Genomic DNA, 12889 nt, shown 5'->3' on the forward strand with positions numbered 1-12889 from the left:
GAGCGGTCTGGTCGCGAGGAATGGCGGGCTAGGGCTAGTGTGTCGGCCGCCTGGCGTCATGTTCGGGGACGACACCGGTCCCAGGGACTGGAGCTTGGTGCTCGGCATCTCGAATTTGGGCTCTGGGCTAACTAGGAGGTGGCACGGAACGGAGCATGACAGAGGCCCAAGTTTCAGCCCGTAAAGAGCGCGGTGGCGAGCAAATTGCTGTTTGAGAATCAGATGCTGCAGGGGCCATGCGTCCTCGAGACTGTGCATCCGCAGCAGTTCCTTTATGCGCGCATATCAGCTGCCTTGGGTACATTAATATGTCTGTTTCCAGGTAGCTGCCTTGTCGGCCAAAGTCACCACGCGTAATAGATACAATAGCTATGCACCCGGGCGAAGTACTTGAAAACTCCTGGTAGACACCAAGTCGCGAGGTCCCTCTAATGGAACTCATTGCGTGGAAAGAGCTATCCGTTACTCGGCTACAGTCAACGTATCTTCAGAAGCTTCTCATGGCTCTAATACGGTTCAGTATGGCTCCTTCAGACAAGTCCTTTTCAGACTCCAGAACCTCGAAGGCGTGCAGAGCACCTTTGTACAAATAGAAATCGGTCTCGACATGAGCAGCAGCGAGACGCTTCGCGTAATCCATATTCCTCCAGCATGAAAAGGTCCAGGTCCCCGACGTCTATCAATGCAAGCGGCAGGTTGAACAGGCTTCTCTCACGCGCTGGGGCTACATGCCTTGAAACCTATCCCATGCCAACAACGTCCCTGCGGACGTAGACGGACCCAGCAGCAATGTTGTCGTCTCAAGTATAAGTCAAAAGCGGCAAGAGCGTAGACTCGACATCGGGGCTGCAATCATCCAGCCTGGGATATTCACTGCAGGGTCTGCTTTGCGACCGGAGGTTTGAGTCCACGGTCTCGAGCAAGAAGCGCCAAGGCTGCTGCAAGGCCTCTCCTCCAGCGCTCTCGCTCAGGACTTCCGACCGAATGAAGGCCTGGCAGTCAAATACAATTCGAGGTCGGACGACTGACGCGCCGTAGGGCGGAGGTAGTAAATTTAGTAGAGACGGGACTTGTTGACTAGCGCCACGACTCCTGGGCCGAAACCGATTGAGCAGCAACGGTCCTTTGTAGCGCGATCCGTCCTCCAATCTAGCGGCCAATCCACACCCTTTCCGTCTACAATTCTGGGCGGCTGTTTGTTCCCGGGTCGTTGGTGACGTGCTGTCGAATCACCACCACATCCGACGCCGAGTTGTGCGGCTTGGCTCTCCGAGAGCAGGAAACGGTAACTCGCCTAATCACTTTGGGCCATGTCCAGTCTTGCGAGTGGTGGAGGCAGTATGAAGGCCAAGGGCGCAGATACAGACAGGAGGATTGTTCTTTGACGCTTGTCATTCCTGGGGCTCATTCCGTAAGAATGCCATACTGAGAACACTTCATTCGAAGGACTGAGTGGGTTTGATGAGAAATGCATTGACGATTTTGTTCCCTTCCCCCCTCGTTGTAGGATGGTAGGATCCCCTGCTACGTATTCCTAATCCCGTTGCAAACATACTTGATCCGCGTCGCGGCTTACGGCAACATTCGGGCCCCGAGTTCTCTCAAGAGAACGATTGGCAACAGTATAGAAAAACCACCTCTTCATCACATAGTTTTGTTCCTTATTTTCTTTTAAAGCCTTGATTAAAAGACCTTGTAAACTCCATTATTTTCAAGTTGATTTGAATCGATCTTGAGAGGGAATATTCACGGCACCGTTTTGGCGCCGGGTAGAGAGAGGCCCCCAGGTGCAAACGGGAGCTCCAAGCGGGTACAGAAAGCGCTAGAGGGCCAGGCACGGGGGCCCAGGCGCTTCACAGCGCAGGTGGATCCACTGCATCCATTGCATGAACCTCAGACGACGTTTGACGCCCCACTGGAACCGCAATACAACACCCGACGCTATTGCTACCTTTAGTGCTACATCTTCCGCTTGCATTGGGTGTCGCGAGAACGGTCTGCAAACCTCAGACTACAGCCTCGCGCGACAGCTCAGCTCCCCGGCTAGCTCCCTCGAAGCAAGCGAACAACTGGGCCGGTTTCCTGACGCGCGCGCGTTGGAACGGGACGCGACGGAACTCACCTACGACTCCCTCACCGTCGGCCGTCGCGCGCGCATCCCTTGCCGCAGACACAAAGCGCGCCACCATGGACAGTAGGACGCGCAGCGCCGAGGCGCAAGACTATGCGACCAGCCTCGAGTACACGCTCAAGGAGCTGCAGCGCAAGGTCAAGGAGCACGAGGCGACACTCGACAAGGTGCGTGCGTGCGTGTGTGTTCTGCAATGCTGGGAACCACCCCCATCCCTCTCCCTGCGAGACTCCCTGCGAGACGACGCACGGGACTGATGAATTATACTGACATTGCGCGACAGCTACGCTCCAAGAAACATGACTCGGCTCTGCTCTCGCCCCATGCGCAGGCCAGCGTGCTCAAGTCGGCGCTCGACGAGGTGACCAAGTCGGAGCCCTTCCTCCCCTTCCCGGGGTCCGTCCTGCCCGCCCTGGTGGCGCTGCGCAAGACGCACCGGACCATTGTCGAGTCCAAGGCCTACCTCGCCGCGCAGGGGCCCGAGACGGACCGCCTGCGTCGGCAGCTCGAGGCGGACCGCGCGGGGCTGCGGGACCAGCAGCTCCTGACGGGCGCGCTCGAGGCGCGCATCTCGACGTTGCGGCGCGAGATGACGGACGATCCTTCATCGGGGACTCCCGAGGACGGCGCCGAGAAAAGGATGGCGGAGCTTGAGGCTAAGAAGAGGCGCTACGACGCGGGGACCAAGAGGCTCATGAAGTCGCTGCTGGGGTTCATCGACAGTCGCCTTGCGGCCATGTTGGCGGCCGAGGAGCTCGGGGGACCCGTCGTCGGCGAGCTAATGGACGTGGACGCCGACGACCTCGCCGCGGGGTTCAGCGCCGCGGGCAAGCTCAAGCGCGTCAAGGATGGGGGCGGCGGCGCAAAGCAGGACAAGCGGCAGCGCCGGATCGACGATATCTGGGGTGGCGACGGCACGGCAGCAAAAGAGTTTGGCGGCGAGGAGGAGGACGACGACGAGGTGACAGCGGTGGGCAGGCAGATGCGGGAGCTCACCGAGGAGCTGCTCAACGCGCTGGCCGAGGCCCGGGGCGACAACTCGGCGTCGTACGTGCAGCTGGGGCGCGAGTCGGCGGCGGCGCGGTTCCTGGTGCGGTCGCGGGTGGCGCAGCTGCACCCCAAGGACGCGACTCGGCTGCGGCTCGTCGATTTCGGCCGAGAGCTCGAGGACTGACTGATGCGAGGTGTGTGTGTGTGGTGGGTGTATGTATACTGTACTTTTGTCGATGATTGCGTCGACGCCCGGCGGCGGCCGGGGCAAAGCGTTGAATGCGATCCATCCATCACGCTGCACTGATGACGCGACTGCACCATCATGTCTACTACGTACGCACGCACGCACTGAGAATTGTGCACTTGCTGGTGTAAGGTACTGCCGGATAGCAACACTACTTCGTAAGTAATTTAGTACCTTGTGTAGCGTCAAGTGACGAATGGCGATTGCGGCTCTGCTGCACTTCGAGGTAGCATCCGTGGAGTTTCGGGAGCGCCATGTGGTTCCGCAGCTCTGCAAATGCCGCTTTCGCAGCGCCGCATTCGGCACCACCACGAACCAATCTCCGTAATCCATCGCACGCACAGAAGCTGACCACCTGCCTGTGTGCGGTTTGGCCGAGCACGGCGGCGCGCACATGTGCCTTGAACGTTTATTCCGTCATGGTGGCTGGACTCATGGTGGTGGTAGGTAGGTAGTTGCGCTCTCCCTCTTGTTGGTTCTCGCACCGTGTGTGCCCGTGTCTCTCTCTCTCTTGTGTTGGTTGGGCCGCTGCCCCTGCTCTCTCGTCAGGGCACTTTACGCGGTTTCGGTTGTTGGTGGCGCCCGGGAGGCGTCCCGCCATCCATTGGCCAATGGGATACAGGCGGGATGCCTGAGACATTCCCCCGCCCTGCCCTGCCAGGGCCTCGTTGGGGACTTTCCGTCGCGTCCAGTGCTCGCGCCGCGACGCGTCGTCGTCCTCACGGGGATTCGAATCCCAGTAAAGTGGTGCCCTGCCACCGCCAACCCTCTTCTACGTACGTGCTGCCCAAACCGCTACGTACAGTCTCGCTTGCCCTCCTCCTTGGAACCTCGCAAACCTTCTTACAAGCGCTTCATCAGAGAATGTCCGCCGTCCCCGAGCCCAACGGCAGCAGCAACAGCATCACCACCACCGCCGCCGACAGCAGCGCCATCTCCTCCCCGCCCGCCAAGCGCATCAAGACAGCAGCGCCCAACACAGCCGACAACGACAACGACACCATGGCCGTCGAGTCCGTCGTCACCGCCGCTGCCGCGTCCGTGCCGGCCCTGCAGGTCAAGAAGCTCTCCGACAAGGCCCGCCTGCCCACGCGCGGCAGCGCCTTCGCCGCGGGCTACGACGTCTACGCCGCGGGCGACACCGTCGTGCCCGCGCGCGGCAAGGTCCTCGTCGACACGGACATAAGCATCGCCGTCCCCGCCGGTACTTGTACGTTTCCCCCCTTCTCTCTTTCTCTTTCTCTTTCCCTCTCCACACGCCGTTGTGTCTCCTTCTCCTTTCTCCTCTTTTCCTTTCCTTGCCCTCGGAGCGGGAAGGGAGACCAGACCATTTCAGGCGCGAGTGAGTGACTGACGTTTGTGCGTGTGTGTTCAACCTCGGACAGACGGCCGCATCGCCCCCCGCTCCGGCCTCGCGTCCAAGCACTTCATCGACACGGGCGCGGGCGTCATCGACGCCGACTACCGCGGGCAGGTCAAGGTCCTGCTCTTCAACCACGCCGACGCCGACTACGAGATCAAGGAGGGCGACCGCGTCGCCCAGCTCGTGCTCGAGCGCATCGTCACCCCCGACGTCGTCGAGGTGCAGGAGCTCGAGGAGAGCGTCCGCGGCGCCGGCGGCTTCGGCAGCACGGGCAAGCAGTGAGCGAGTCCGCGCGCGCGGTGCTTGGTGATGGATTGGGGAAAATGGGCGTTGGTATAGACTTTTTTTTTTTTTGCGAGCGGCAATGGAACCCAAAAAAGGGAATCCTTGGATGGTTGGACGAGGTGACACGGCGCGATCGTCGTCGTCTGTTAGGGCCGTACCTCGTACAGGCACCAACTCTGGGCTCGAGAGGCATAATGGCGCGCTCTGCATGGAGCGTCATGGGTAGCGGAGTGAGATAGCTCCGCCCGCAAACCGAGCAGCCTGCCGGATGAATAGAGCAACGTGAGATGCAACCTCCATCGTATTGCTTTGCGCCTTTAACTCGTTCTATGCACGCGTCTCCGTGTCTCTCTTCTCTATCGCTGTCGAAAATGGTCACACACAACACATGCACACACACACTATACGCCAGCCCGCCCTCGCCGTCCGCCCCCGCCGTCCGCGCACTATATCGCCTTGGCCCTAAACTCGGTGGCCGGCGTGCGCAGGCAGTCGAGGTTCCGCACCAGCTGCAGCTCGGCGGCCTTGGTCTTGACGTAGTGCGCCTTGGTGTCGTCGGCGCGGTCCGCCTCCGTCATGGCGGCGCGCGTGCGCTCCACCACGGCGGGCATGCCGTCGCGCGTGCGGGACAGCACCTCGTGCATGCTGGCGAGGACCTTTTCGGTGGCGCGCGCCAGGGGCAGCTCGAGGGCGGGCACGTCGTCGTCGCTCAGCCAGCTGGCGCGGTCCGCGAGCCGCCGCGGCGCCCCCGGGTGGTGCTGCTCGTCGGCCGTGGTGGCCGTGGTGTCCGTGGCCGTGGCGACGGCCTCGCGCATGCGCGACGTGATGAGGGCGCCAAACATGTCGCCCGTGCCGCAAAAGTAGCAGTCGATGGAGGGAAAGACAATCTTGAAGAGGCGCGCCCGGCCGCGCGAGTCCATCGTGGAGCCGACGACGCAGAGGTGGTCGGGCGGGTGGTCGGGCGCGGAGAGGCTCACCGACGTGATGATGACGTGCGGGATGCGGTACTTTTCGTGCAGCGCCTGGATCGCGCGCGAGAGGCTGTCCATGTCGGTGATTTTGACCTCGGACAGGAGTCTGGCCATTGCGAGCATCAGTCAGTCAGCAATGCATCGCCACCACCAAACTCTTCACGCGCAAAAAAAGAGGGGGGAGGGGATTATTTATACGCACTCGGCTTCAAACTGGTTCGGCAAGATGAGGTCGGCATACGGCAGGAGGGACTTGTATGCGGGGACGACATCCTCGGCGACGTAAATCTTGCCGTTGTCGCCCATGACGGGGTCGAGGACCCAGAAGAAGCGGCCGGGCGTCTCGCGATTCTTGACCTTGAGCTCCTTGGCGATGTTGCCGACGGCGACGACGGCCTCGGCGCCGGGGATGTAGCCCGAGAGCATCATGTCGAAGTCGTCGAGGTACGACTGCCGCAGCCCGTCATACAGGTCCGTGATTTCCTTGGCCGAGGCCTTTGTGCCGGTCCATTGCCGGTAGCCCGTGTGGTTGCCTATTCGTGGTGGTGGTGGTGAAGCGCAGTCAGCAGAATGCTTGCCAGGGTAGACCGGCCTGCCCCATGCCCGCTGTCATCGCAAGACAGTGACAACAAAGTAGGAGACAAGAAAAAGGAAGACTCACTAAACTGCACCGTGTTGAGGGCGGCGACGTCGCATCCCAGCGACTGGAGGACGAACACGGCAATCTTGTTGCCAACGTACCTGCACCCGGGGAGGGGGCCCACGCCACAGGTCAACAAACTTGCTTGTTTGCTTGCTTGCGTTCCGAGGGGGGGAGCGGCATCGGAGAGAGAGAAAGAAATGGAATATGACCGAGGCTATCAAATCATACAAAGACTCACCCCGATACTACCTGTGGAACGTGCGACGTCAGCATGGGAGGCACACCCGGGAGGGAGCAGCAGCGGAAGCAAGGCGGCGGCGGCGGCGGCGGCGGCGGCGCAGTGTCTGTCGGACGGTGGAGGGGGAGGGAGGGAGGAAGGGAAGACGCACATGGCTGGCGACGGCGAGAACCCGCGTGGCGGGTATGGAGGGGCTCGCCGACATTGCGAACTGCGCGCGTCTCGTGTCGTCGTCGTCGTGATCTATGTGCTACTTTTTGATGTACGTGCGCGGGACGTGGCCGGCAAGGCGGGGGGGGGGATTCGTTGCCCGCGCGCTGCTGGTCGGTCCCGCGGGGAAAGAAATGTTGTCGTCGCTGTCGCCCGTCTTTGTGTCTCAGGCTGGCTTGTCGGTCGGGTCGGTCCGGTCACAGTATGAGTGAATAGGTGAGTGCGAGGGTGAGTGAGTGAGCAAGCAAGCACGCCAGCGAGGATGGCGCGGGCAACGAGTCGGACAATCGCAGAGGGCAGCGCAAGTGAAAAGGACAGAGAGAAGAGAGATGTCACTGGGAGCGATGATTCCGCAAAAACAGTGCCTGCCGCCGGCTTCCGCTGCGATGACCGGGCACGGCGTGGGTTTATGTTGACTGACAACCACCGGCGACGGCGGCGGCGGCGGCAATGCGAGATATGATAAGGTAATGTGAAATAAAATCCCTGCTTCTGCCTGCCTGCCTGCCTGCCAACGCCCTCTCCCCTCCAGCCAGCCAACCGGCCGGCCGGCAAAGCCAAAAGCTGCCCGCAAAGGGCGCAGAAGCGCGGGGCACACCGCGGCGGCGTGGCAAGCCGAACTGGCAGGCGGCTAACTAGTAGGCTAGGCCGTTGCTGGTCCGTACCGAAGTACGTAGGATGGGGGAAAACGGAGGATCGAATTGTGGATATGCCGCGCATGAACAACTGACGGGACTGGACAGAAGGTACGGTATAGTCCGTACCAGAACCAAGAATCGTCTGGGGCACGCGACACGGGATGGAGATAGAGGGCGCGGAGAAAGAGCCCGAAAGGCAACGGACAGCCCATCGCCGCTGGGACCACCGGGCCTCGCGCCGCATCCCCACATCCGCCTCGCCCCCATCACAAGCAACCTACACAAGTGTCATGGGAATGAGTAGGCCATTTTTTTTTTGAAGTCATTATCGTCGACGAGGTGAACCGCAGCCTAAGCAGCCTCCCCATTTTAGCTACAAACAAACTCGAGGGCCTCGCCTCCTCGGTCCCTCTTCCAATGGATGCGTGCGTGCAAGCTTCATCGTCCCCGTGTCCCTGTGTGCTGCGTCAGCCGCGTCCATTCCTCCATCCTCGCGTGACCGTCAGGCACCACTGCCAACGAGGCATCCTCTACGCCCGTGACGCTCGGCCCCAGTATACATTCTCGACGTGCCGTGTGAATTCGCATTTAGTCCTCGTCGCCAATCTGCATCCCCAGTCAGCGGCAGCCGTTGAGCGGGTTCACGGGGCCTCGCCGTGTCCTCCGACGTCCTCACTCACCTTGGGGGCCAGGTAGAAGCGCAGGTAGCTGCTGCCCGACAGGTTGTACTCGACCAGCAGCGGCACCTCGCTCGACAGGCAAATCTTGACCTGGCTGGACAGCGCCGCCGCCTTGCAAAAGTTGACCAGGTACTTGAGCGAAAACGTCAGCGTAACGGGCTCCGTCAGCTCAATGTCGACGTTGAGCTCGGGCTTCTCGACGTTGGTGTGGCTGCGCAGCGTCACCGAGCCGTTGCCGATGTCGCCGTTGCATGAGAACTTGACGCCGTCCTTGGACGCCTCGATGTTGACTGCGCCCCAATGTCAGCTCGATGGGATCCCACGGCAATCAAACGGACGAATGCTTGTGAGAGAGAGAGCTCACCCGACTCGGACATGGCGGCCAGGTCCGTGCAGATTCTCCGAAACTCGGACGCCGGCATGGCAATGGTGGCCGCGTACTCGGTCTGCGGGATGCCCAGGTGCTCCTGGTCAATGTCCATGAGCTTGAGGTCGTACTCGCTGATGCGGTCGTTCTCGCTGCTCTCAAAGACAAGGTTGAGCACGTCGGGCGCGTCCTCGGCCTTGAGCGTCAGTATGTCCTCGTTCTGCGCCGCCCGCAGCACCTTGGTCAGCGACGTCAGGTTCACACCCAGCGCGATGTTGCGGTCGCATCGGTACGGCGAGAAGCCCTCGGCCTTGAGCATCATGGACACGAGCGCCACGTGCGAGTTGTCCATGGCCTGCAGCGCGATGCCCGAGTCATTGCAGTCAAAGTTGCAGTCCTGGACGAGGTCCTTGATGGCGTCCACCACCTAGTCGCACATCAGCACACTGGACACGCCTGTCGTGGACGCCGCAAGGGCTGGGGGGCGGGCTCACCTTTTTCAGGATGTTAGCCTGCTCGAGCCGTGCCTCCAACATGGCTGCGTCTGTGTGTCTGGGTCCTTTGCTGCCGTCAGCTCTCGGTTGCCGGCGCGCCTCGTGAAGAGGAGGGTGTCGCGAACCTTGGGAGAGAGTGGCGCGTGAGTGAAAACGGTGCGTGAGGGGAAAGGGCGGTGACCGTGCGATTGGCCGAGCGGGCAAGAAGCTCTTGTGGCTACGTGTGACGACGAGAAAAGGACGATGGCGGAGAGATTGGCGAGTGAAGGAGTTTTTGGGCGATGTGCCGAGATGTGTCTGGGTGGTGTCTGTGCAGGTTGCGTGCAGCGCGCGGGAAGGGAGAGAGAAAGTTGGAAATGCAGGGCCAGGCACTTAACGCGCGTGCACGAGAAGCCAGACGCGTCGCGGCGGGGTCTGGGAGCTCCCTGTGACGCCAACCTTGCGCGCGCGCGCGGGGCAAATTGGAAAGAGCCCGCCTCTGGGGCTGACTTGGACTGACTCCACTAGCAGTTGACTTCGTTACTACTGGGTCTCGCCAGACGTGTCGTACAGTGGGGTTCAATGGGCGCGGCCGTTGGGGGCCTGGGCGCACTGCAAGGCACGACTGCCCACCCGTTCTCGTGGTATAGCTCGGGTGAGCCCAAGCTTCCAAGGTTGTTCCTAGGTAAGGCACTTGCCTACCTACTAGGTACCTAGGTATCATTAGTACTATTGGAAAGTGTTTCATGGCACTGGCCGGGCGGGCTTCAATTGCTGATCAATCTTGATTCCCTACAGTCCTACTACCTATAGGTAGGACCCCACTGATTATCGACAACTCAATGAAACATTGCAGCTATACCAGAGAATGTAAGATGCTAGTCCAGACGCCCTCCCAATTCGTACGAGACGAGACCATGAACACCATAATAGGACAAGGAACACTCCCAAAGTGAACACCTTCCCCTAGTATTGCTGGAATACCGGCCCTCGAGAAAAGACAAAAGGGCCTCGGAAACCCCGTGCGCCTGTTCGTGCTGTGTTGTACAAGTAGGTAGTTAGTAAGTAGCTAGGAGCTGCTGCTCACATCGACACCCGTCCTGGTGTCGCCGGGGTGCTGGCCCGGTTTCTCGGCCGCAGGTTGATGACCGTCTCGAGCTCCCGCAACATGCCCCTCGTCGCGTCCATCTGCTGCCTGGCCAGCGCCTTTTGTTCTCGTTCGTCTCTCATCTTGGCGATTCGCTCCTCTCGCGTCAGCAGGCTGCGCGGTCGCGGCAGCGCCACCGCCTCAAACACCTCGGGCGTCTCGGGCTCCGGCGCCTCCGAGCTGGCCGGCGACTCTCCCGTCAGCGCCTTGAGCGCGTCCGCCGTCCCGCCCTCGCCCACCGTCGTGAGACCGCTGAGCGACGTCGTCGGCGAGAGGGCCGTGCTCATCGACGAGAGCCTCTTCTCGTTCCTATCGATGCCGAGAGCCAACGCCGCCTTGCCCTCTTCCCACGCCGTCATGAGCTCCTTGAGGTCCACGCCGATGGATTCGTACTGCGACATGAGGTTCGGCCCCAGCTCCGACACGTCGTTGGAGTCGTCGAGCGCCCGGTCCGACTCCTCCCGTAGAAGATGGAGCTTGGCCTGCAGGCCTCTGATCCCCGTCGACAGCGAGTTGAGCTTGCGCAGCTGCGAGCGCCAGCGCTCCCTGTTGGGCGTGAGAGGTATCTTGGGAGTGGCTGGGACGGGAAAGGCTGCGTCACGAGTCAGTATTTGGGTCACGGCGCATCTTCGACCTGTCAAACTTACACTCCTCCTCACTTAGGATGGACTGCATCCTGAGGTACGACGCTTTGGTCGTGGAGTTTAGGCTGCGGAGCGACTCAACCGCCGTGCTCCACCGGAGCAGGTCGTTGCTCTCCCCATTCGCATCAAATGCCAGCAGGGCGCAGAGAAGCATCTTCCGCGTCGTGTGGAATCGCGCGGCCAGGATCTTGAGCGTCCTCAGCGACTCGGCATCGTCAAACTCGTTTTCGTTGAAGCCCTGGAGCGCATCCGACATATCCAAGTCGCTGACATCGTACATGTCGTAGTACTTTTCCAGTTCCGTCTGCTCCGAAAAGGCCCTCACCACAGACGAGATGTGGTTGTACGTCTTAAGGGAGTCGCCCAGGGCGCTTTTGAGCGCACGCCGTAGTCGCACGCATTTTCGGCTCTGGCTGCGGTCCTCGAGGCGGCTGATGGGCGGCAGGGGTGCCGTGCTGCATCAAGTCAGTACGATGGCGCGCCATCCGAGAACTGCACATGGGGGCGACAAACATTCGATATCCCCGCGAAACCAACTCCACCTCTTGCACCAACGACAGGGTTGCCTCGGTCGCGCTATCAAAGTCATGCGAGTTGGCAACAAAAGCAACCACTTCAGACAGGGATTGTTCGCGTCGGTAACGCAGCCACTGCCGCTTCATGTAGACCTGGCCGACGAAGCCCGAGGCTGCGACCAGGGCCACCAGCACCGTGAGCCGCTTCCGTGTCATGTAAGGTTTTGTGCTGCCACGGAGCCAGCTCAACACCACGGCGACGGCCAGGGCGCCAAGTATTGATGCTGCGATGCCTTCTGTCGATAGAAGCGCTGGGTTCGGCTCGGCCGTGGCTCCGCTAGGATTCGAGGTGAACGAGGCACGATGGCTGACGATGGAGTGGCCGCTGAGCAGCTGCGACGCGATGATGGTGTAGCGGAACTGCTCGAGGAACTTTGCATTGTCGGCGCGATCGATACTCGCGACTACCGCTGCCTGCTCGGCGCGTCAGCGCATCTTGGGTTGTAGGACGCTGTCGTCGCGGAGAAAACAAAAAGGGGGGGGGGCGAAACATACAGAGCAGTTCCGCCGGAGGGTCCGCAACGTAGAGGAGCGCGACGCTGTAGATATGGCGCTCGGTATCGCAGAATGTATCGCGGGCGACGGCGCGCTGCGGAAACGAGCCTTGACCAGCGGGCGGCCGGTGGGCGCAAAGGGAGAGGGGCTGGCGGGCGGTGAGGAGTCGCATCGTGACGACGACGGCGGACGTGGCGGGGAGCTGTCGACGGCCGCCCAGTCGACGTCGGAACCGTCTCCTCCATCTGCGGCGGCGTCAATAAAGATGGCCGGCTGCTGGCTAGCTGGCTGTGCAAGAGGGAGCGGCGCATGCGCACCTTTGAGGTATTCCGCGAGGGGCGTCTCATCGTAGACGACGGGCTCCATCGCGGCGAGTGCTACCTTGGAGAGCGGGCAGAGCCTGGAGCGCCGGCGCGCCAGGCCGCCGCGGGCTGCAGAGTCGCGACTGAGCTCTGCAGCAAGAAGGAAAGGGGCACAAAAGAGATGATGGGATAGGACAGTGGTATGCCGTGAAAAAGGAAAAAAATAAAAGAAAGCTGCAGAAATCGTGCGCCCTGCACGGTGTGAGCCGATATAGGAAAATAGGTTGGTAGGTAGGCAAGAACGAGGATGTACAGAAGGAAGACGTGTGCGCTCAGGGGACGATGGATGGGATTCATTTGTTGCTCCGGCCAAGTAAATCGACGCCAAGGCCCAAGATAGCTGGGCGCTCGACAGGGTTTCCGGGGTGGCGCCGCGAGGATCCGTGGGCATCGCTGCAGGGATCAGCCGGAGATTGAGGGGGAACCCTGA

General features: G+C 61.1%; 5 protein-coding genes across 6 annotated transcripts; 2 read left to right on the forward strand and 3 right to left on the reverse strand.

Moving 5' to 3' along the window:
- Positions 1-1962: 1962 nt before the first annotated feature.
- On the forward strand, positions 1963-3518 carry JDV02_007065 (uncharacterized protein). Its single transcript, XM_047988520.1, has 2 exons — positions 1963-2298; positions 2415-3518. The coding sequence occupies exons 1-2, from the start codon at positions 2188-2190 to the stop codon at positions 3303-3305; spliced, it is 1002 nt and encodes a 333-aa protein (XP_047844516.1). The 5' UTR covers positions 1963-2187; the 3' UTR covers positions 3306-3518.
- A 386-nt stretch (positions 3519-3904) lies between these two features.
- On the forward strand, positions 3905-5354 carry DUT1 (dUTP diphosphatase). Of its 2 annotated transcripts, XM_047992609.1 has the most exons (3): positions 3905-4144; positions 4230-4578; positions 4754-5302. In XM_047992609.1, exons 2-3 carry the CDS (start codon positions 4233-4235, stop codon positions 5011-5013), a joined length of 606 nt encoding a protein of 201 aa, XP_047844518.1. In that variant the 5' UTR covers positions 3905-4144; positions 4230-4232; the 3' UTR covers positions 5014-5302. The 2 variants fall into 2 exon arrangements, with proteins under 2 accessions (XP_047844518.1, XP_047844517.1); XM_047992608.1 differs by having other exon boundaries at positions 3905-4578; positions 4754-5354.
- On the reverse strand, positions 5086-7206 carry BUD16 (Pyridoxal kinase). Its single transcript, XM_047988521.1, has 4 exons — positions 7020-7206; positions 6649-6879; positions 6190-6520; positions 5086-6093 (listed from the first exon to the last, which is right to left on the reverse strand). The coding sequence occupies exons 3-4, from the start codon at positions 6414-6416 to the stop codon at positions 5463-5465; spliced, it is 858 nt and encodes a 285-aa protein (XP_047844519.1). The 5' UTR covers positions 6417-6520; positions 6649-6879; positions 7020-7206; the 3' UTR covers positions 5086-5462.
- A 753-nt stretch (positions 7207-7959) lies between these two features.
- POL30 (proliferating cell nuclear antigen) lies at positions 7960-9597 on the reverse strand. Its single transcript, XM_047988522.1, has 4 exons — positions 9258-9597; positions 8761-9190; positions 8397-8686; positions 7960-8322 (listed from the first exon to the last, which is right to left on the reverse strand). The coding sequence occupies exons 1-4, from the start codon at positions 9297-9299 to the stop codon at positions 8305-8307; spliced, it is 780 nt and encodes a 259-aa protein (XP_047844520.1). The 5' UTR covers positions 9300-9597; the 3' UTR covers positions 7960-8304.
- A 289-nt stretch (positions 9598-9886) lies between these two features.
- Positions 9887-12712, reverse strand: JDV02_007068 (uncharacterized protein). The gene is made up of 5 exons (XM_047988523.1): positions 12415-12712; positions 12098-12342; positions 11541-12016; positions 11031-11482; positions 9887-10975 (listed from the first exon to the last, which is right to left on the reverse strand). Exons 1-5 carry the CDS (start codon positions 12461-12463, stop codon positions 10320-10322), a joined length of 1878 nt encoding a protein of 625 aa, XP_047844521.1. The 5' UTR covers positions 12464-12712; the 3' UTR covers positions 9887-10319.
- Between the last annotated feature and the right edge of the window lie 177 nt (positions 12713-12889).

Source organism: Purpureocillium takamizusanense, chromosome 6, assembly GCF_022605165.1.
Source record: "Purpureocillium takamizusanense chromosome 6, complete sequence".
NCBI lineage: Eukaryota > Fungi > Ascomycota > Sordariomycetes > Hypocreales > Ophiocordycipitaceae > Purpureocillium > Purpureocillium takamizusanense.